Source organism: Leishmania martiniquensis, chromosome 11, assembly GCF_017916325.1.
Source record: "Leishmania martiniquensis isolate LSCM1 chromosome 11, whole genome shotgun sequence".
Classification (NCBI taxonomy): Eukaryota; Euglenozoa; class Kinetoplastea; order Trypanosomatida; family Trypanosomatidae; genus Leishmania; species Leishmania martiniquensis.
This window is the reverse complement of record NC_090146.1, coordinates 373,594-394,136: the sequence shown is the minus strand read 5'-3', so window position 1 is coordinate 394,136 and position 20,543 is coordinate 373,594. Positions and strand designations below refer to the sequence as shown.

Here is a 20,543-nt window from a genome sequence, read left to right as displayed (position 1 = left end):
TCACGATGACGACGCTGCCGGTGACGGTTGCCTAGACGGAGGGCTTCTCTTCCCCATCAGTATCGCCAACGCCGCCGACAGTGGGATGCGCTGTCCCATGCGCTGTCCCATGCGCTTCACCCTATCGCCGCACGAATCCGTGGAAGAGGAAGAAGAGGAGGAGGTAGTGCCCGCGCTTCGGTGGGCGCCGAGCTGCCTCCGATGTGTGCGACGACGTTGCCGCTGGTGCCGCGTCTGCTCGTCCACAGGGATGTCTTCCCGTCTGCTATTCTGCTCGAGCTGCCGCCTTTGCCGCTCCCGCTTCAGCTCCTGTTGCATGGAGGCCTCTGCTGCCTGTCGGGCAGCGCGGGCCCGCTCCTGTTGCACCCGCTCCACCTCGCGCTGCAGTCTCCGCAGCAGCCGCAAGCAGCGGGCCGCGAACTGGGAGACGTCAGGCGTGTCACAGGGGATGAGCTGAACTGTGTAGTCGTTACCTGCGTCGCAGCACGGCGTGGGGGACGCTGCCAGCAGCGGTGGTGCAGCTTCTGCAAGTACGCGTTGAACCGCAAGTGGCGGAGGGTGCAAACGAGCACCGCAGCCGTAGACGAGTAGCTCAACGGCGCCGCGCTGCCGCACCACCGCGCTGTAGACGTCTGCCGTGCGTAAAAGCGAGTGAGACGACGACGGCTGTGCGCCATCACTGATGCTCGCGGCGGCCGCCTCACTGTACAGTCGCTGCAGGGTGTGTAGGTGCTTCATGGACGAGTAGAGACCATCACCAGCCTCGTCCACGGTGTAGCACTCGACGAGGTGAGTTAGAAGTGCTTGTGGAGAAGGCGGCGGCGGTGCGTCGCTCTCAGCGGGCCGCGGAGCCGCGCCGCGTACACTCGCGACCTTCGCGCTCTCCCCCTCGCTGCTGTGAGCCTCCTCAGGGTCGCTCGGCACATCCAGCGGGAGCCTTCCCGAGTCGGCGCCGCGACTGGCACGCTCCAGTCGCACCTCCAGCGCAACTGAGTTCCACAGCTGCTGCACGCGATACTGCCGAGATTGCTGCTCACCAAAGTACGCGAGCAGCTCATCGACGATAAGGGCAGCGGCTGCAGCTTTACGTGCCGTAGCCGCCGCCGTACGATTCCCACGCAGCACCCAGCAATACGCTTCCGCACCCGCCGACGAAGCGGCTGGGGATGCAGCTGGCTCATCGCACTCCCGCACAAACCCAGCAAAGCTGAGAACCGCCCTGCTCGGCTCCGCTACGCACATGAGCTCTTGCGCGATGATCCGGTTCGATTCGCGAACTCGCCCGTACTTGGGCTCCAGTGGGTACAACTGCACATTGCGCACAAGGCGCAACAGGCACCGCAGGGCCCGCACGCGCGTGTCGATGGGGTCAAGGGGCGCTGCGTCCGTGACCGCGAAAGAGCGAATCGGAGCGGTGTCCCAGAGCTCCTTCCATTCTTCAAGGTTGCGTACATGTGCTGCTGCTTCCGTGGCCGCGAACGGAGACGGGTCCAGAGAGGGAGGCGCGGGCTGTCCGCCCGCGTCCACTGCTGAGTCAGAAGGAGGCGCTCTGGAGTCCGACCGCTGCTCCGCAGGTGAGGGCGGCGAGAGCGCTGGCGACTCAGTGACCCATACACCGCTCGATGCCGGGGCCGATGCTGACGCGCCAGCGTTAGCGGCCTTGAAGCTGCGAATGATGGCCTGCTTGGCATCATTGAACTCCTCTTCTGTGAGAGCCCCAAGTTTGAATAGCTCGTGCAGCTGCGCGATTTCCTGTGCGAGAGAGGAGGGCATCGCAAGGAGGCACAGCTGCGCTACTCTTCCGCTCGACAGGCCCGTTCGATATTTGTACGCGTGTATGTGACGATGTATACAGGATACTCATCAGCCTTTTCACGAGGACAGCGAGTCGTGAATTGCGCAGAAAAGGGATGGCCACGGAAAAAGAGGGCGAGAGAGAGAGAGGTTCGATGCTGAGTGGAAAAAGGGGGAAGGACCGTCACATGACTCGCATTCACCTCTTATGCATCAGGTCCAGCTCACCGGCGCACACACACACGCAAGCACACACACATATATATATATATGCATACGTATTCGCACGACGTCCATGCATGCGCCGAGACAAGAAGAGCTGCACGGCAAACTCTGCATCAATCATGCTGCATTCCTTTCCGCGTGCACACGTGTGCGCCTGTCGAGGCGGCTGCGGGATGAAACTGTACACCATCACTTCCCCCCTTATACATATGTATATATGTATATATGTGGGTGGGTGGGTGCATGCATGTACGCTGTGATTTACTCGCCGCCATGTGTGGTGCGTAGCATGAGGCATGCCTCCACCACCGCCGCCCCCAAGCGGTAGTGCGACAACCCCACTTCATCTGCCATGATACAGGGAGGGCACACGAGTGCGTATCCGACGGCTACGCAAGCCAGAACTGTGGTGGGTGTCCGTGTCGGTCATCGTCTTCCTGCGCGGCGCACAAACGCACACAGCTGGAGGAAACTGCGCAGAGAGCCACATGTGCCTCAGGAGAGGGGGTGCGTGAATGGCGGCAGGTATTGCCCGCCCCATCTCCTCCTCAAGCCCGTTCACGCCGGAAGGGCTCACTCACCGACTGCTGCTAGGACGAGCATTCTGAAGACCTTCTCGACATACGCATCGGATGCCCGCTCCCTACCCTCCATTGCCACTGGTGTGACACCTGAAACGCCGTTCGGCTTGAAAGCTTCGCCCGCCGGCGCGGTCGGCACCGCCATAGACGCTGCACTGCGCACCTCCAACTCCAGCCCACGCATCATCGACTTGAAGACTTGGTGAAGGCGCGTGTAGGAAAAAGAGGAAAGAAGCCCGCATGCCCAGTCCTGTGCTGATGTTACGGCCATCGGGGCAGCTGCCGCGCCGGTTGCCACATCAGGTGTAGCTGTGCCCACCCCGCCGGCCACGATGTCGCCCTTTACTGCTGCGTGTCCCTCGGCCGCTGAGACTTTGCTCGAGGCTCGCCCACCCGCTTCGTCACTGCCCTCGTCGTCACCACCGTGGTCGCTCTCCTCCTTCCTCACTTCAGCCTTCGAGGCCTTCCTTGGCCTTCGGCGACGGCGCCGCTCTCCGTAGTAACGCCGTGGCTTCCGCCGCTCCGGCGCCAAGAGACGCAATGAGAAGTGCATGGCCCGGCGAGAGTGCTCTGCGATGAGGGCAGGGTCCGCGTCCTTGCACACAAGCGCTGTCGGATCGCACCGGGGCCCATCGGGCCCGGCGCGCAGCTCCTCCCCTACGTGGTCCGCCTCCTCATCGGACGAGGGCTCTTGAACGTCCCGTGTCTCCTCACAGAAGCGGATAACCGTGCGATTCATCTTGTACATGTTCAGTAGGCACGTCTCCTTCAAGTCGAGGGCCTTGAGGCGGTAGCGCTGATCCTGCGCCGCCCGCGTCCGGAAGAAGGAGCGCACGTTGCGCACCAACTGGTCAATGTCGTCGTGGTACTGTGAGAGGCACACATACGCCTCGTCCTCGATCTTCTCAAGGATATCTTGCAGACCGATGCGATGGTGACGCGTGTGCTGCTGCCACGACTTAAGCTGCGGGTCATCAGGGGCGAGGTCGAGGTCAGCGTTCGCCAAAAGTTTGAACTTGCCAGAGTTGATGTACTGACTCACCCACTTCATCAGCACATGACGCAGCTGCAGGCGGCGGTACTCAACTTTGCGCCACAGCTCACACCGTTGGGCGCGATCGGCACGCCGGCGAGCGCGCAGATTCGCGGCAGAGAATGGTGACGGCGGCGGTGCCTTATCGACCACCAGTGCACCAGCGCGCCCTACGGTCGCCCCCGTCTCCTCAGGCTCCCTCGTGGGCACTCTCGGTGCATTCACTAGAGCGGTGCGGTGATGCAGCTGAAGCGTCATGGCGACAATGCGATAGATATACTCTACGAATCGGCGCAGGTCCGCCGGCAGTGGTGTGACGGAGACGGATGCGACCACCACAGAGAACTGCGGATGCAGAAGATGCTGCCGCGTCGAGATGCGCCGGAGATGAACCGCGCTTGGCGGGTCTGCTTCCAGTAGGGGTGAAGACGGAGACAAGAAGTCCGGCTCTTGCCGAGAAGACGCTGCGGCCGCCGCCCCCAGTTGGAAAGTGACGGAGGCAGGTTTGTCTGGCCCGGTGAGCAGCTCGCACGTCGCAGCCGTCGAACAGGGGAGCACAAAGATGACGTCTGTGTCGGCCACAGTGCTCAAGTAGTAGCAGAACGTCTGTACGAGCTGTTGCCGTCTGCGCGATAGCTGCTGGCGCACAGGCGACCTGCCCTCGGCACCATCGGCATCCGCCTTGGCATCTAGAGAGGTGGTGGATATGCCTGGTTGTACGGAGTCCATGTGCGATGCCGCCTCGGCGCCCCCGTGCACCACTCCATCGTCGTCTGAGGACAAGTCAGAGGCGTTCGTCCCTTGCTCCGCGTTACAACCCCTCAGCCACTCTTCCGCCCCGCTCAGGTGCACGATGCAGGGGCTGCACTGGCGCACCGAGTCCATCACGTGGCCCATGTGCATGAAGCTAACGCCAGCGTGACGAGTGCCGGGCGCGTCGCCCAGGTAGTCGTCCGCCACTGTTGCCGAGACGGGCAGTGTCGCCTTAGATGTCGTATCATCCCAGGACAGCTGCGGAAGATGAACGGTGAGTTGCGGCAGGCGGGGTAGTCCCTTAAGCAGACTTACCGTCAGGTGATGCAGCCGTAACGCGCGCTGCTGCCGATACTGCTCTCCTGACCGATCAACAGACGCGGCGGCGGCTGCTCGCCATGACGACAACGCCTCAGTGGCCTCGCGGAGTACGAGCAAGCAGGGTCGAGGTGGCTGCGGAATCGGAGCCGAGCAGAGCGAGCGAACAGCCGTAGCCATGTCTCGGCAGTCGCGCGACCCGGCCCGCAGAGCCTTGTCGATCAGCGACCACGATGGCGCCAGTGCCGCAAGCGTCGCGTCGCGCGTACCGCGCAGCAGCACCTCAATGTACGGATCCAGAAAGGTCTCTGCCATTCCACTGAGACCCCGACTGCGAGGGCGGCGCAACGACGGCTGCATCAACTGGGCTGCAGCGTAAAAGTCTTCGGTGCGCACCTGCAGTTGTGCCTGCTCCACGTCCCGCGGTATTAGCAAGCGCTGGCTGCTGAGGTAGAGCTGCGGCATTGCTGAACGGAGGCGATGGAGACTGGCTTCGGTGCACAGCGCAGCCAGGTCGGCGCCCGTGTAGCCCTCAGTCATCTCAACCAAATCTTCCAGCAGGGCCGCGCGCTGCTCCGCACTCACCGGCATTACTTTCTTCGCCAGCTGGATGGTCAAGATATGCCTCCGCGCCGCTGCATCTGGAAGTGGAAATACAAGCTCCCGATCAAACCTGCCAGGGCGGCGCAGGGCGGGGTCCAGCGTGTCTGGCCGATTCGTCGCCCCGATCACGATCACCTGACCCCGATCCTCCAGCCCGTCCAGGAGCGCAAGCAATGTAGAGACGAGGGCAGCCTGTGTCTGCTCCACCTTGGCGTGCCGCGCCGGTGCGAGGCCGTCCACCTCGTCGAAGAAGATGATGCTCGGCTGCAGCCGCCTTGCCTCCTCGAAGAGCAGCTTCAGCTGGCGCTCGCTTTCACCGACCCACTTGGAGAGTATATCCGCACCCTTCCGAACAAAGAACGTGATGCCCGGTTGCTGGTGCGGCGGCGGCGGCGACGATGACGCCCCGCCCCCGTTGGTGCCGCGCGCGAACAGTGACCCCTCATTGGCAAGTGCGCGCGCCATCAGCGTCTTTCCCGTGCCGGGTGGGCCGACAAAAAGAATGCCGCGCGGTGCCCTAAGGTCGAGGCGCTCGAACAAGTCGGGGTAGAGCAGTGGAAGCAGCACCATCTCGCGCAGCGTGACGATGTGCTCAGGCAGGCCGCCAACGCTGTCGAAGGTGATGCCGTCATCGATCTGCAGGGGCGAGATATCCCCTAACGCGCCGCTCGCGGCTGTCGCCGCACTGCCGCTCCCGCTCTCCGCTGCGCCGGCGCTGCCGCCGTAGCCGTCGGCCCGTGCCCGCGCATCCTCTTCCTGGTGCAACAGCCAGCGGTAGCGTCGGTCAAGCTGGCGACGGCGGACCCTCTTCGAGTCCTTCACGCCAATGGCGTCAACCATGTAGTGATTGATGTTGATATTCTCGGCGACGCTCTCGTGGGCTTGGCGAAGAGCGTGGCGCCGCTGCGCATCCGTCATGAACTCGCCATTGCGGCCACCCTCACCGCTTTCGCTGGAGGACGAGGAGGGGTCGGCGCGCTGGTCCTGCTGTGCCATCCGCTCGACACTCTCTTCCCGCATGGAGGCGTCGCTGATGGACGAGTTGATCGACACGATTTCGGCGTCCGCAGCGCGGACACGACGTGTTGCCGTTGCTGCGTGAGAGTTGGGCGCCGGTGCTGCAGCGGTGCCTAACGAGTTCTTGGAGAGGCGAGGTCGCCCGCGTGTGACTCGCCGGACAGGGGCACCCCCCTCGGCCGATTCCTCGCAGGAGGACGAAGTGGTGGTCTCATCCTCGTCATCATCGCTATCACTGCTGCGGCTGCGGCGTCGCCGCCGATGCCTTTCGCGTGCCTTCCTAATCTCCTCCTGCAGTTCCGGGTGATGGCGAAAGTTGAAGGCGCCCATGCTGTTGCTGTCGCCATCCTCCTCGTCGGCCGCGCCACTGCTGCCAAGCCTGGCAGCTCCGTTGGGGTGGGCAAGTGTGCTGCGGAGATTCTGCAGAGCCCTCTTGGCCGCCTCCCGTTGTGGGTACCGGGAGCGGATGGAGACGCCATCGTCCTCGTCATTGTCATGGTACGCCGGAAAGCGCTGCAGCGTTTTCGAGCGGCGCAGCGAGGCTACTAGGTACTCCTCGTCGAGAGAGACAGTCGTGTGCGGAACTCGGCATCCGCGGCCAAGCCGCTCTCCTTGTGGCGACGTGAGCAGCGATGCTCCACGCTGCCCGCACGCTGGGCCGTCGCTCTTGGCGGCCGCTGGCCCAGCAGGCGAAGAAGACTTTGCTGCTGACCCGCGATGAGCTCCCTCGCCGCCTGAGGTGCTCGCATCCGACGACACAGAGCCGACCACGCTGCTGCCGTCTCCCTCCTCATCGTCGCTGCTGCGACCGCGCTTGGCCTGCGACCGTGTGAGCACCATGTGTTTCGATGTTCTGTTGCACCTATTTCTTCCGACTTGGAGCAATCGCCTCTGCGGCGTTGCACACTAACCTGGCTGGCCCCTATTGACGCTCACAGTCCTGTTGTCTTCACGGGGAGGATGCGTATGGGTGCCAATGGAGCTCACCGCCCACCGTAGTGCCCTTGCCTTCTATGACCGTGAGCGTTAGTTGCGTTGAGGGGTCAACAGCTGAAACCCAGTAATGCTGAGATGAGCCACAGGCGTGCCTCGATGTATGTTTCACCACTCCCTCCCCCTTGTTCCCAGTCGCTCTCTCGCTTATATATTAAGGTGGTGTGCGGCACTGTTACGTTCTATGGAGGCGTGAGTTAGAGGAATGGAGCCGAAGAATAAAAGCAGGGCCGATATATATATATATATATATATGCGTGAGTGGGCGTGCTTGTCAGTGTGCGCACCGGTGCAGACACACACTCACAGATAGAGAGACACCTCCGCCTGAGAGAAGCAGAGCAGCGGGGGGAGGGAAGGGGGAGTGCGCCAAAGGATTCAGAGGCGAGTCGCAGAGGCGGAAGAATGGAGAGAAGTGGCGGACCTGACGAGGGCAGTGAGGGTGGCGAAGCGGCAGGTTGGGAGAGCCGGTGAAGAGAGCGAAAGAGGCGTGCACGCAGCGGCATGCATATTTGTGGAGCGAGGGAAGAGGCGGGGTAACGACGCAAGAAATCGGCAGGATGTGAGGGCGGGTGGCATCGGCATCGAGAGGAGCGGGGGCACCACCAGGGAGGGCCAGCCCGCGCCGTGTCAGCCGAGGCGGTGAGCGTCAGCTGAGGATCATGACCGCAGTGAGAAGAGAAGAATGCCCACGTGCGCTTACTCCGCATCGTTGCCACTCATCCCACCATCCCTCCACGCGTCCAAGTCACCGACACCGTCTACGCGCCTGTCTGCTGTGCTCATGCAGCGGTCGACTCTCTCTCCCCAGCCCTCGTACGTCCCGCTCGGCGCTCGCGCTGCTTTTTGCCCATGTCCTGATGAAGAGAGTCCGTGTTCGGTGTCTTAATCGCGTCACATCACAAAGAAGAGAGAAGAAAACGCAAGGAACGAGTGAGACATAACACACACACAAAATTGCCGGTCTCTGACGGCACGGACAGCCGCAGTGCAGGCATTCACTCGCACACACGCACACACACACACGCACTGGCCAAGGGACAGCCAGCTCGCCGGATAGATACAAAAAGAGGCCACCCGAAGTGAGGAACAGGTGAGAGCTGGAAGGGGTGGGGTGGCGGCCACGAGTGGGGCGGGCAGGGGGAAGAACACGGTGCGCTTCAGGACGGGTAAAACAAAACCAAGCTACTCGGCCCCAGCGGTTGAAGAGGTCCACCTCCGCTCTCTCCCCAGAGATGAAGAAAACGAGGGATACCACGTCTCATACCTCGTCAGCCGCGGGCCCGCGAAGGAAGCGGAGGGGAGGGGAGGGGGGGCGGAGGGAGCGGACGCGTCTCTGTGCGGACGCCGCTCTGAGATCCGTCGCCTTTGCAGCTCTTAGGGAGATTATGATTACGGCGCGTGCCTCGTGCTCCACATCACCACCACCGCCCCCCATCCTCCATCATCCCCCATCCTTTTTTTTCTTACCTCGTTCACACCGCTAATCTGCCCTTTTCCTTCTTGCGTTAGCGCACTTGAGGAAGAGAAGGGCAGAGTGGCGATGCCCATGCCGTGGCCATCGCTCGAGCGCGTAAGGGTGAATTGGGAAAGCGGAAGAGAGGCGGAGCACGCACGAACACGAGAAGGGGTGCGATACGAGGGGGTATTCGGAGGAGAACGCGCGAAACGAAGCAGCTAAAGATATGCTATGCGGAGGCAGAGACGATCTCCGAGATAGGCCATGTCGCCTTCTCGTGATGCTCCCCTCGACTCTCCCGCCCCGCTGCTGACGACGGTAGCGGATAGGGAGGAGTCGGAGGGCTAAATCTTCTTGGCAGAGCGGAAGGCGGTCGTGCCTGTAGCCTTTTCTGCCTGACGCTGCTTCTGGTGGCGCTTCTTGTTGGCCTCGCGGCGCTTGGCTCGCTTGTCCTCGCGCTCCTGCTGAATGGCCACCAGGTCGTCCCGCGCCTTGTGCTTGATCTCGATATCTTCGATCCAGTCGATGTTGTGCTTGAGCGCCGAGGCGGCCTCCTGCTTCTCCTGAAGGCGGGCCCGCTCCATCCGCCTCGCCCACAAGTCCTCCTGACGCCGCTGTTTGATCTTCTCAACGCGCTTCATTACCTTCAGCGTGTCACCGAGCAGTTCGCGATTATACTTGACAGGAACGTTGCGGCGCTGCTCAAAGTCCATCGTGCTATCGACCGCCAGCTCCTTGCCGTTGGCCTTGCGGAACGTCTTGGTCCACTTCAGCTTCATTGGATTGCGCTTCATGCCGAAGTTTTTGCGGCACTTGCTAGAGCAGAACCGAAAGATCTTGCAGTCATTGCGCACAAACATCTGCCCATGCCCAGGGTATATAGGCGCACTGCACAAAGAGCACTGCTCGATCCTCATGAGGCGCGCAGGACACTAAGGCGGTATGGAAGGGGGTGACAGGGGGAAGGGGATGGGAAAGGGCTTAGAGGCGGGCTTGAGAGACGAAGCGCGCGCGAGGGAGAGGGAGGGTGGCGGGCTGCGAAGCGGAGCGAGTGTAGATGCGATCGTGAGCTTCGAATTTTGCAGCTGTGAAGGGAAGAGCGCGAGCGAAAAAGGGGGGAAAGCACAACGGAGAGAGAAGAGTAGAGAAGGTTAAGAGGAAACAATATCAGCGTGAGCGTCGAGCACGCCTGTTCGGCCAAACGAGAGTCACAAGGGTGCAAGCCGTCTTGCAACACATGCACACACACACACTAAACACAGCTAAACACCGAGAGGCCTACAGGAGGGAAGGGATGGGGACGCTAATGGTGACACACGTGTGCGCCACGCCGCACACTGCGCACGCGCCTCCCTTTTCCCTTTTCTCGTCTCAAAACTCTTTTTCTTGCTGTCCAAGCCACCAGCCCACCACCACCATCCCTGCGTGGGCAGTCCGCCGACCTCTTGTGGTCACATGCGGCTCCTTCGTCTAAAGAGTCCCCCTCGCCTTTAGCCTCCCGTTTCCGTCACAGGGGACGTCGGCGCGGCCGCTGTTGCCACGCCCTTCTCTGGGGGGAAGGGAGAGACAGAAGGGGAGGGGGGAGAGGGGGGAGGCGCATTTTTTTTCGTCTGTCGCCTTGCAGATACCCAATCGTATCCTTCATTGTGGGAGTCGCACGTGTACATCATACGTAAAAGGGCGGAGAGGAAAGAAGGGTGCGACGACGACAAGCGCAAAAATAAAGACGGGCTGACACACACACACACAGATAGACGAACAGGCACGCGTATATACATACAGATGTCTGTGTGGGTGTGTCATGGAGAAAGGGGAAGAGGGAAGTGAGAGGAGAGAGGTTAGCCGGTGTCTTACTGCGTCTATGGTACGTAAACGGCGTCACGAAGCTCATAATTCTCAAAAGGGGGAGAGAGGAGAGCCATTTTTTTTTGAAAGAAACGGGCCGAATCGGATGCCGCGTCTACCCCGCAGATATCCACGAAGAGAGTGCCATGCCACCAGGGGGGAGGGATGGAGAGGGATCACCTGTGGCGCGTTCTCTTCTCGTCTGCGTGCGTGGGTGTGCTTCCCCCACACACACACACAAACTCCTCCGCCACCCCTCAGCGCAATAGGCATGCCTCTTCGCTCGTCTCGTAGTTTTCCTCTTTGTAATCTTCCGCGAATGTGCTTCAGGGACGCCCACACCTCTCTCCCTCTCTGCTGTGTACATCCTAAAATCCTCTCCCTTCCCGACATCTGTTAAAGGTGCCTAACCGAACAGAGCAGAGCTGATGCCGACTGCTGCGTGCAGACACGAAGACTCCCTCGCCAACGCCGGAAAGGGGGGAGTGCAGCGTGCTGCGAACGTGTAAAGAAATCCTTGTGGCAAGGAGAACAATCAGGGAGCCTATTTGGGGACGGCCGTGGGTGACGCTGACATGTGCGCAGACGCCACGCCGTGTGCGCACTTCACTCCACTCCAGCCCCTCCAGGCCCTGAGCCATCTGCCCCGTTCCCTTTCTGCGTCGATGGCATCGATGCCCTCATGAGGGCATTCAGGAGGAGCCGCTCGCGGGCTTCATCGAGCGCCACAGCGCAAGCCGACACGCCATCGCTGTCGCTAGCCACACCGGCATCCCTGTGCAGAAGGCCACAGTTCACCTCCAGAAGCGAGCCGCTGTTGGCGACGACACCGTGAATTACCTGCAGCACTGCGTCGAAGGTCCATGGGTCGGCAGTGCTACTCGCATCTGCAGCTGCGGTGCTCTTCCCCTCGCTATTCGCTGGCATAACAGTAGTCATGAACACCTCCATCATCGGCCGGCTTGCCACGTACTGCAGCAGCGTCATAAGTTGCGTCGTCGGGACGCGCGGCGTGTTGCGCACGTCGAGTTTGCGGAGGGCCGTTGCCAACTCGGTTTTCGAGAAGAAAGCGCTGAGCTGTTCGATGTGTGCGGCCCGCCAGTCGTTGTGGCTTATGTCGAGCACCTCGAGGCTCGGCAGCTGCGCGAGGCACTGGAAGAACTGAGCGACCTCCCCCTCTTGCTGAGTTGGCGTAATGCCACGCAGCAGCCCTTCCTGAACACCTAGATAGTTGTGGCTGAGGTTCAGCTCCCTCAGCGCCGCCGCCGTGGCGAGGCCAGGCAGGAGCGACTCGACGGTAGAGATGTTGTTGTACGAGATGTCGAGGTGGGTGATCGCAGTGGCCCCCGCAGCCAGCAGCTGGCCGAGCGACCTGAGATCGTCACCGAGACTGTTTCGGCTCAGCGTGAGCTCACACAGCGACTGCGGGAAGGCCGCATGTGCGTCAGAGGGAAATAGCGCCGCCACACCTGCGGCGGTCAAGTTGTTACCGTCAAAGCACACGCGCCGCAGGCGCGGTGGGCTGTGCCGCTGCAGCTGGTACAGCAACGTGGCGAGCTCCTGGGCAGCAGTCCCGTCGAAGTTGGAGGGATAGTCGCCGCAGGCGTCGTTGTAGGCAAAGTCCAGCTCCTCCAGATCCTCAGCGCGGGCGAGGGACTGCAGCAGAATACTGCTGAAAGCGGGCCCGAGGTAGGTGCTCGCCAGGACAAGGCGGCGCAAGCCACGCGGCCCCTCCATCGCGGCCGCAAAGCTTCTCATGGCCGCGAGGGCGCTCTTCTGCTGGCGCTTCGTGAGACGTCGGCGACTCACGTCCACGCCGGCAGCGACGTCTGCCGCGCCGCCGACGCGCGCGAGTGGGTTCTGTCGAAGGATCAGTGTGTGGAGCGCGCTCTGCTGCACCGCTGTGGTTGAGGTGGCTCCAGCCGCCACGCTCTTGCGCAGAACATACCGAGCGAGGTAGCCAAGACCCGCATACCCAATAGCGTTATCCGTCAAGTCTAACACTTCCACAGACGTATTGTGGGACAGCGCCACTGCCAGCATATGTACCCCGTCGTTGCCCAGGAAGTTCTTAGAGAGGTCAAGGGCACGAAGGCGCTGATATCGGTAGAGTGGGCTGAGGAGTGACCATAGCGGGATGCCCTGCCACCGCTCCTGCGCAGCCGCGAAGGACAGCCCCGGGAGGGATGCTGGTCCTCCTTCCGTAGTTGCCGCGCCGCTACCTGCCTCCGCCACCTCCTCGTCGCCCTCAGCGTCGTCTTCTGGGGGCGGGGGTGCCATCAGATCCTCGCCGGCGTGCAGGCCGTTTTCAGCCAGCCGCAGCACGCGCAGAAATTTATTTTTCTTGAGCATCTCTGACAGCGCCTCGAGGCCCTCGTACATCTCCCCAAAGACCGGGTCCTCCGGCTCGTAAAGCGGGTCCTCGACCTCTTCTGCGTCTGCTGTGACGTTCAGTGCGTTTGCCGAAAGGTCAATACCACAGAGGCCAATGTTTTTCGTCATTGCCTTCGCGATGATGCCCACGCCGCGTGGGCCCAACGCGTTGGCGCGCAGGTTGAGGTACCGCAGGGACTCATTCGCATCGATCATGGCCGCGAGGGACCGCAGCGGGGCCAGCTGGCGCACTGGCGTCCTATCGCCTTGGGCCGTGGCCCCGTCAGGAGTCCTCAGCACCCCCGGCGCACCAAGATAGTTGTAGGAGAGATCGAGCACTTTTACCCACGAGCACGCCACCGCTGCCACTGTCGCGGGATCACGCCCGCCGGCGGTGCGCTCGTTGATGCGGCTGAGGTAGGCACACAGCAAGGGGAGCACACGCAGCTCGTAGAAAGCCACGTCGCGAACAGCGTTGGCGTGGGTTTCATAGACGATGCCGAGCGCCGCGCAGCGCTCCTGCAGCTCCACGTTGTTCTGCGTGTCCGCCTGCGACTCAGCGTCATCTTCGTCTTCGGAGCTCTGTGAAGCCGCAGTGGAGGCCACTGGGAGAGGGTAGCGGTCGTAAACCTCACGGTACTTGGCCTCCCACGCTGCAGTCGACGGCGGCGGCTGTCGCGCCGGGTCCACCACGCCGTTTCCTAGCAGCAGTGCCGTCACACCGCCGCCTAGGGCCCCGCTAGCCGCTTCCGCAGCACCCACAGCCTCTTCCATGAGGGCGAAAAGGCGCTGCAATGCGTCGAAGTCGAGGGGATCGTGCGGCTTAACCTCGTGCACAAGCGGAAGCGCGCTGCGCAGCGACGCCACGTCGTTTGGCAAACCCACAGCGGTTGCAGTCAGCGCAGAACCACCGACACCGCGCCCCACCGCCTCAGCTTCCACGTCGCCGCTGACCGCCCTCGCAGCCTCCACGATCACTGCGTTGTACATGGCCTGCACCTTCGTCAAGGTGCCTTGACGGTAATTCGCCGGCTCCATCCCAAACCGAACTGCGTCGCTGTGGGCGGCAGCACTGTCGCTACCGGGAATAGGCGCCGACCCGCGAGCTGCTGCTTCCTGCTGCATCTCCTGGTGATCCAGTCGACTGCTTGTGACACCATGCAGAGCTCGCGACAGCTTCATGGCGTCAAACGCCGCGTAGATGCCCGCATCGCCCTTCTCCTTTGAGTCGGGGGTAATGTACGGGGACGCCCCAGGGGGCACCGCTGGTTGCTGGGGAAGCGGAGTCATTACCGCCGTGGCTCCAGTGCGCGCCCCTTTTCGTTCGCACTGTGAATCAGAGGGGGAGAAAACGGTGCACGCCGAAACGGGAGCAACAGAAAACAGCTGAGCCGCCAAGGCGTTCCCTCTCTGTCTCTGTGTGTGTGTGTGTGTGTGTGTATGTGCGCAGAAGAGTGCGGTACGCGTCACGAGGTGCTCTTGTATGAGCACAGGCTTCTATCTTTATGTATGTGTGGAGGCGGCACTCGATGCCGATAATTTCATCAGAGGTGGGAGAGTCTCGAGGAAAGGGAGAGAGAGGGAGGGAGGGGCAGCAGCGCGGGTCGCATCATGAAGGCGGGCACAGCATGGATGTGTGACGGGACGACGACGAGGCCGTCCTCCGCGTGCGTGTCGATGTCTCAGGTGCACGAGCGGCGCTCCATCAAGAATGCACTAAGCCGACAGTGGAACGAAGGCGTAGGGAGGACAACACGATGGCGAGCACCTGTTCCAGCATGACTGCAAAGCGGTCCTTGCAGCACACCTCTTTTACCATCAACAGAGGCACACACACAGACACACTAAGGGCCTGTCACAGGCCCATATCGCGTCGTGCGCAGCAGCGGTACACGCGCGCTGCAGCAACGGCGCCGGCTCATCCATCTGAGCTCAGCCGCTCGCCTCAAACGCTCCACACGCACCCGCCCCACAGCCGCCCCCGGCGGAGGCCTTCGTCACTCGCTGCACCCCTCTCGAGGTGTGCGGCTCAGGCACCGGCCACACCAGTGCGGGCAGTGGGGGGGCCGAGCAAGATGCGTTCGAGCCGCATCGGCACCCCGGCGGCCTCAGAGACGGCCGCGAGCCCGCTCGCTGTCGCTGGTGGCTCAGAAGCAGCGCCATCCAAAACCTCAACGATGGCATCCGTCGCAGTACACCGCCCTCACCTCCCTGCGTCGTGTGCGCCCGAGGCTATGCGTCCCCACGAGAAGTCGTTCGGTATTGGCAAAGTGAGTAGGGGAGGGACGGCTCCGCTTTTTCTCAGAGGGAGAGACAGAGAGCGCGGGATATTGCACCCCTGAGACGCCGCGCGTCCTTTGTGGTGTAGCGCAACGTCGGGGGCTATCGGCCTTCAGAAAGAGAAGAGAGCAATACGATGAAGCCGCAATGCGCTTCACGTCATCTTCGAGCGCCCCTTTCTTTCCTCGCTTGTGGGCTGTGCGAGGGGGGAGGAGGGGGGGCACAGCGAAGGTCACCACACCGCGCACAAAGACCGTTTCACAGAGATATAGTGGAAGGGGAGAAAGATGATGACAGCGGCGAGAGGTGCAAGAGAGGCACACAAGTAAATAAGCAGCGGCATGTCCCGCTCCCGCTCCATCAAGCGAAGAAGCACGCACATATGCGTACAATGGCATATACAAGGGCCCAAGTGAATGGGAAAGCACGGCGGTACAGCGGCCGCAAGCGAGCAAACAAAATGGCGTCAGGCTGAGAAACGTACAGGAACAGAGGCGGCAGGGGAAAAAAAACAGCCCGCCTCTGCTCCCTCCCCCTCCATCCCTCTCCTCTTCAGACACACACACACACGCAGTGGTGTGCAGCACAGGATGACACTTGTCTGTGTGCGAGTGTTGGGGGGGGGTGCGGGCGGGCATGCAAGGGCTGCTACTGAGCAAAGTCATCCCGTCGACCAGGTAGGCCAAAGCAGTCGGCAAGTGTGTCGCTGGCGAGGCGGATAGGAGTGTCGCACCGGTAATCGAGAGAGACTGGTAACGACGAAAGCACGGATGAGCTTCGGCTACACAAACACAACGCCATCGTCATACCGTGAGTGACGCACATGGGAAGTGTGGGTGCGCAAGCCACTGTCCATGACGCGCGGCTGCCTATCTAATGCTGCGTAGTGTGGCAAGGCGCGACCCCACATGTCTGGGGCCAGCTCGTGTAGCACAGAAGCTTGGCGGTTACGCCACTGCGTGTATCTTTGGGCCTGCTCGTCGAGGAATGCACGTCGGCTGGTGACAGTCGGTGGTGAGGCGGTACTAATTGCTGCTGATGCAAGCCGCATACGCAGCGGAAGCTGGTAGGGCAACAGCGGCGCTCTGGGGCGAGGGGCGTTGGCAGCCCCTGACGGCAGAGCGGAGCCCTGCGAGAGAGGGACAGATCTTTCAGGGCTGTGCTGCGGCTGCGGTGCGATTGATGACACAAACGTGGAAGTTACGTTCCCATTTCCTCTCGAAGGTTCCAAAGATGTCTTGGAAGCCTCGCCAAGCTTCTCATCCCGCTGTGCGACGATTACCGTTCTCGAAGTTGTCGTCTCCGCTGCCGACCGCTTCGGCATCACCTTAGGTGAGACACCGATCCCAGCCATCGATCCCTGAGCGAGAACTCTGCAGTACGGCTGTGCCAACGCTGACACAGTGGCAGGTGGGCCGTCTGCAGAGGTCTGACGACGCAGGCAAACCGCTTTGGTATAGTGTGGCTGCTGGTGTTGCATTGGCCCTCGTCCAGGCTGTGCCGCGGATGACAGCAGCGTCGTTGGATCCGAGCGTAAGGTTATCGCCTCCAGCGTGCCGGGAGCGATGTGTTGCACAGGTTCATCTGCCCAGGCGCGAAGCGCGTCTTCGTGCTTCTGTAGCGCCTCTCGAAGGAGTGCGCGCGCGGCCAGGGAGTGTGTAGCAATACCACCGTCACCACCCACGCCAGCATCTGGCCCAGTCGCTGATCGTATAGGCAGCTTGAACGTGAAGCACGGCACTGAGCATGTAGTTGTTCCCATGAAGGGCGCGCGACCGCTACCACCATTGAGTGCGCCCCTCATCGCTTCCTTACTATCGTGGTACGGTGCGGCTCGCGAAGGTGAGCGAGGCGGCGAGGCTGCGGCCGCTACGGATGCAGGCAGTGCGTGACGCATTCGCCTTGTCGCGTGAAGAAAAGCCGTCGTCTTCAGGACAACCATATCCTGAGAGTCCTGCGTGGTGAACATGGGGCCGTCACGTTACGGGCATCCAAAGAAACACACACACACACGCAGACCACCCAGACTGTGGTGGCGGTGAAAACTATTACGCGAGTCTTGCTGCCTCTGGTGTTTCTCGACGAGACAGATGGTCAGGCAAGAAGGCGTGTACGACTCGGGAGGGAGGAAGGGAGGAAGCCTTGAGCTGAGGAGAGCTATTTCTTTGAGAAAAGAATCGCCTTCTCACGGACCGGTGTCTGTGCAAAGCGCGCTCACGCACACACGCAGTCACCTCTTCGCGCCGCTCTGGGAGGAGGGGGGGGGGCAAATTGTAGCGCTCGTATCGGAGATGGCCGCAGTCGCGGAGTAGAGAGAAGGCAAGAGACGGTGCGAATATAGGAAAAAGGGGATGGCGAAGCATAGCCAGCGTGCCAGCAGAGCTGCACAGTTCCCCTACAAGAGGGCAGATGAAGCCGAGGCAAGCGAAAGGGTGAGGGGAAGATCCCTAAGGAGGGTATATGGTGCCCGCCATCCTCTCCGCGAAAGCAACAGGCGCGGGAAAGCAGAGACCTCAGGGGGTGGGAGGCTGGAGGCGGCCTCGGTGATACCGCGAGGAGAGGAGAATGCAAAGGCTTCCTGTACAGATCACCAAAAGTAAGCGGAAAATGAGGAGAGTCGGACACACCGCCTAAGAGGAGGAGGCGCGCGTGCGTGCGTGTGTGTGTGTGTGTATGCAACGATGTACTGAGGCGTGCACGCAGGCCCCCCCACCCGGCGCGTGGCACGCGCGCTTTACTAGCGGCATACGCCCAGACGCACACACACACAAACACACACATCTGTGTGCAGCTGCCGATCCTCCCAGCGTCTCCCGCTACCTCTTCCTTCCAGACTCCTCCTTCCACCTTTGAATGGCAAACTCGATCGTCTCGTTCGTGACGACCTCATCGCTGCCATCCTCGACCCACCACTCCGGCAGCTGATCCCAGTCCTTTGTGTACGTCCCCGCCGCCAGCTGGCCCGTCAACCATTCACGGAACTTGGGGAGTGCCTGTGCCACGTTCCTCATGGTGTTGGGGGCAAACTTCGTGGAAATAAAGTTCGTCAGACTCGACGGGATCCAACCACACGGATCGGTCTGCGTGATGTACGTGAGACTGGCGCCGTCGGCCTCGCCGCTCACCGGGTTATACCACGGGCGGATGAGATATCCCGTCAGCTTCGAGGTGGCACGGATGTACTGCCCATGTTTGCTGCGGTGCTTGTCCTTCTGATACGACGGTGGAACCATCGCGTGCGGAACGGACGTATTGAAGATGACGTACTCGCCCCGACCCGCCTCATGCCACATGCGCTGGTTCACAAAATCGCGGTTCGCCACCAGCGGCATCGGGCTCCTGGCGGCGTAGTAGCCAATGTCTGTATTCGCGCTCAGGCTCACGACGCGAAACGCCTCCTGGCGATACTCGTCCCACCTCTCTCGAAAAATAGCGTCCTGCAAGAGATCGTAAAGCTCCTTCGGTGTCGCGCCCCCGCTGGGGTTGCCCGTCGTCTTCGCAAAGACGCCAAACACCTTGATGACGTGCATGGGCTCGTGTGGCAGTTTCTTCTCCCACACCATTACCTCATTGGGGTGGCTGTAGCGCAAGACGAAGCCGTCCATCGAATCGGCGTATTGGCGAAAAGTTAAGAAGTCGGCTTTCGTGGGCAGGCGGTAGATGCGGCCACACACCTCACGCGCCTCGCCCGAAAACGCAAACGGTGCCACATACTCGACCACCTCCGGTGAGGACGGGCTCTTCTTGCTGCTGACGGTGCTATCCAACGTCGCCGCTGCCTTCTTCTCCTTGCCCATCGTTGTTCGAGGGGGAAGGGCACACGCACACACACAAGAGCAGATTAATACTACCGAGGTACACAAAGATGCTAGCAGTGAGTATATATATATATATATGTATGTGTGTCACAGAAAACTATGTGCCTGTGTGGGAGAAGTCACGAGGGGGGAGGGGGGATGTTTTATTCATGGATGAAGACGCAGCACGACACAGCGTGGGTGAAGAGGAGGGGAAGGGGCGAGAGGTGTGGTGCGAAGAGGGATGCAGGAGAGGGAGGATACGAGTCGCGCGCATGCGTGTATAGTGGCGATCGTGAGCATGTCGAGAAATACGTATGCGCGACGCTCGAGGGGAGGGGGGAGGGAGATCGGGAGTACAAATATGAGGCGGGCAAATCTTTAAGCAGTTGTATGTAAAATGTAAAGTGTGCGTGTATGTGTGCTAATGTACCTCTAGAAGATGAGAGGGCATGGAGAAGGCATGGGCGTCGGTACGTCTGCCCCCTCCCAAAACTGGACTCTTCCCCCATCACACACACACACGCACGCACGCACAGGAGTCCGTAAAAGTGGCGCAATCTGTCTCGCTCATCACACACCGAGGCGGCAGCGAAAGACTCGTCCGCAGAGAGGTGAGCAGAGGAATGCTGGTGGGTGCCCCTCCGACGATGGCCACAAGATGATGAGCAACTGCAGCTCACACACACGGTAGCCAAACGCAGGAGCCACCGTGAATGGCATGAGTTGGGCAGTGGCTGCCAAAGGTGACTTCGCGCGTACTCTCTCCCCTTCTCTCCCCTTCTTCTCTCCCCCTCTTCTCTGCCCTCCCCCCTCCATCACAAACCAACAGGTGAAGTGCACCGTTGCCTGCGCGCGAGCGGGGGCGTGGCCAAACCGCCGTCATTCCTGCAGCTCGCGCGAGGCCTCGGTGCCTTTCGTTCATCCCCCTCTTCCCTTTCTGCTTTAGAATGTCTGTGGCGGAGAGGAAAATTCAGCACGCGACCGTGGCCCTCATCGTGCAGAGAGCGGGGAGACAGAGGGCCCCCGCATTTCTGTTGAGCGCCGAGGGGCTGGCCGGCCGAGACCGGCCAGCCACAGGCTTCTAACCCTACGGCCAAGCCTCGCGCAGCCTCACGCTCGTGGTGCTACGCAACGGGTGCACTCGCTACCGCTCACAGCCCCATAGGTTTTTGAAGATGGGGGCGAAGGCGGGTGACCTACGCGCGTGGGGATCCTGATACCGGGTGACGCCGACGGGTGCACTGCTAAGAATGAGGAGTTGCAGGTGCCCGAGGAGTGCATCCATCGTCTCGAGGGCCCCCACGCATAACGCCTGCCTCCAAGTTCTTCTCAGCAGCCTCGCGGAGCCCTCCCCCTGCCTGCGTCTGCTTCCAGGAGAGCAGAGTGATGCTGAACGGGGACGGCTTGTCGCAGCTTTGCGAGAGCAAGGCGTGTACCACCCGAGAGGGCTCCGCCAAAGACTGCCGCGC

The 20,543-nt window shown here is 61.4% G+C and overlaps 5 protein-coding genes across 5 annotated transcripts; all 5 read right to left on the bottom strand.

Annotated features, from left to right (window-relative positions):
• On the bottom strand, window positions 1-1,773 carry LSCM1_06599 (uncharacterized protein; the record flags this gene model as incomplete). Its single annotated transcript, XM_067324013.1, has 1 exon — window positions 1-1,773. The coding sequence occupies one exon, from the start codon at window positions 1,771-1,773 to the stop codon at window positions 1-3; it is 1,773 nt and encodes a 590-aa protein (XP_067180554.1).
• Window positions 1,774-2,592: 819 nt separating this feature from the next.
• On the bottom strand, window positions 2,593-7,164 carry LSCM1_06598 (uncharacterized protein; the record flags this gene model as incomplete). The annotated part of the gene is made up of 1 exon (XM_067324012.1): window positions 2,593-7,164. The coding sequence occupies one exon, from the start codon at window positions 7,162-7,164 to the stop codon at window positions 2,593-2,595; it is 4,572 nt and encodes a 1,523-aa protein (XP_067180553.1).
• A 1,956-nt stretch (window positions 7,165-9,120) lies between these two features.
• On the bottom strand, window positions 9,121-9,693 carry LSCM1_06597 (uncharacterized protein; the record flags this gene model as incomplete). Its single annotated transcript, XM_067324011.1, has 1 exon — window positions 9,121-9,693. The coding sequence occupies one exon, from the start codon at window positions 9,691-9,693 to the stop codon at window positions 9,121-9,123; it is 573 nt and encodes a 190-aa protein (XP_067180552.1).
• A 1,534-nt stretch (window positions 9,694-11,227) lies between these two features.
• LSCM1_06596 (uncharacterized protein) lies at window positions 11,228-14,284 on the bottom strand (the record flags this gene model as incomplete). Its single annotated transcript, XM_067324010.1, has 1 exon — window positions 11,228-14,284. One exon carries the CDS (start codon window positions 14,282-14,284, stop codon window positions 11,228-11,230), a length of 3,057 nt encoding a protein of 1,018 aa, XP_067180551.1.
• Window positions 14,285-18,090: 3,806 nt separating this feature from the next.
• On the bottom strand, window positions 18,091-19,071 carry LSCM1_06594 (uncharacterized protein; the record flags this gene model as incomplete). Its single annotated transcript, XM_067324009.1, has 1 exon — window positions 18,091-19,071. The coding sequence occupies one exon, from the start codon at window positions 19,069-19,071 to the stop codon at window positions 18,091-18,093; it is 981 nt and encodes a 326-aa protein (XP_067180550.1).
• Window positions 19,072-20,543: the final 1,472 nt, after the last annotated feature.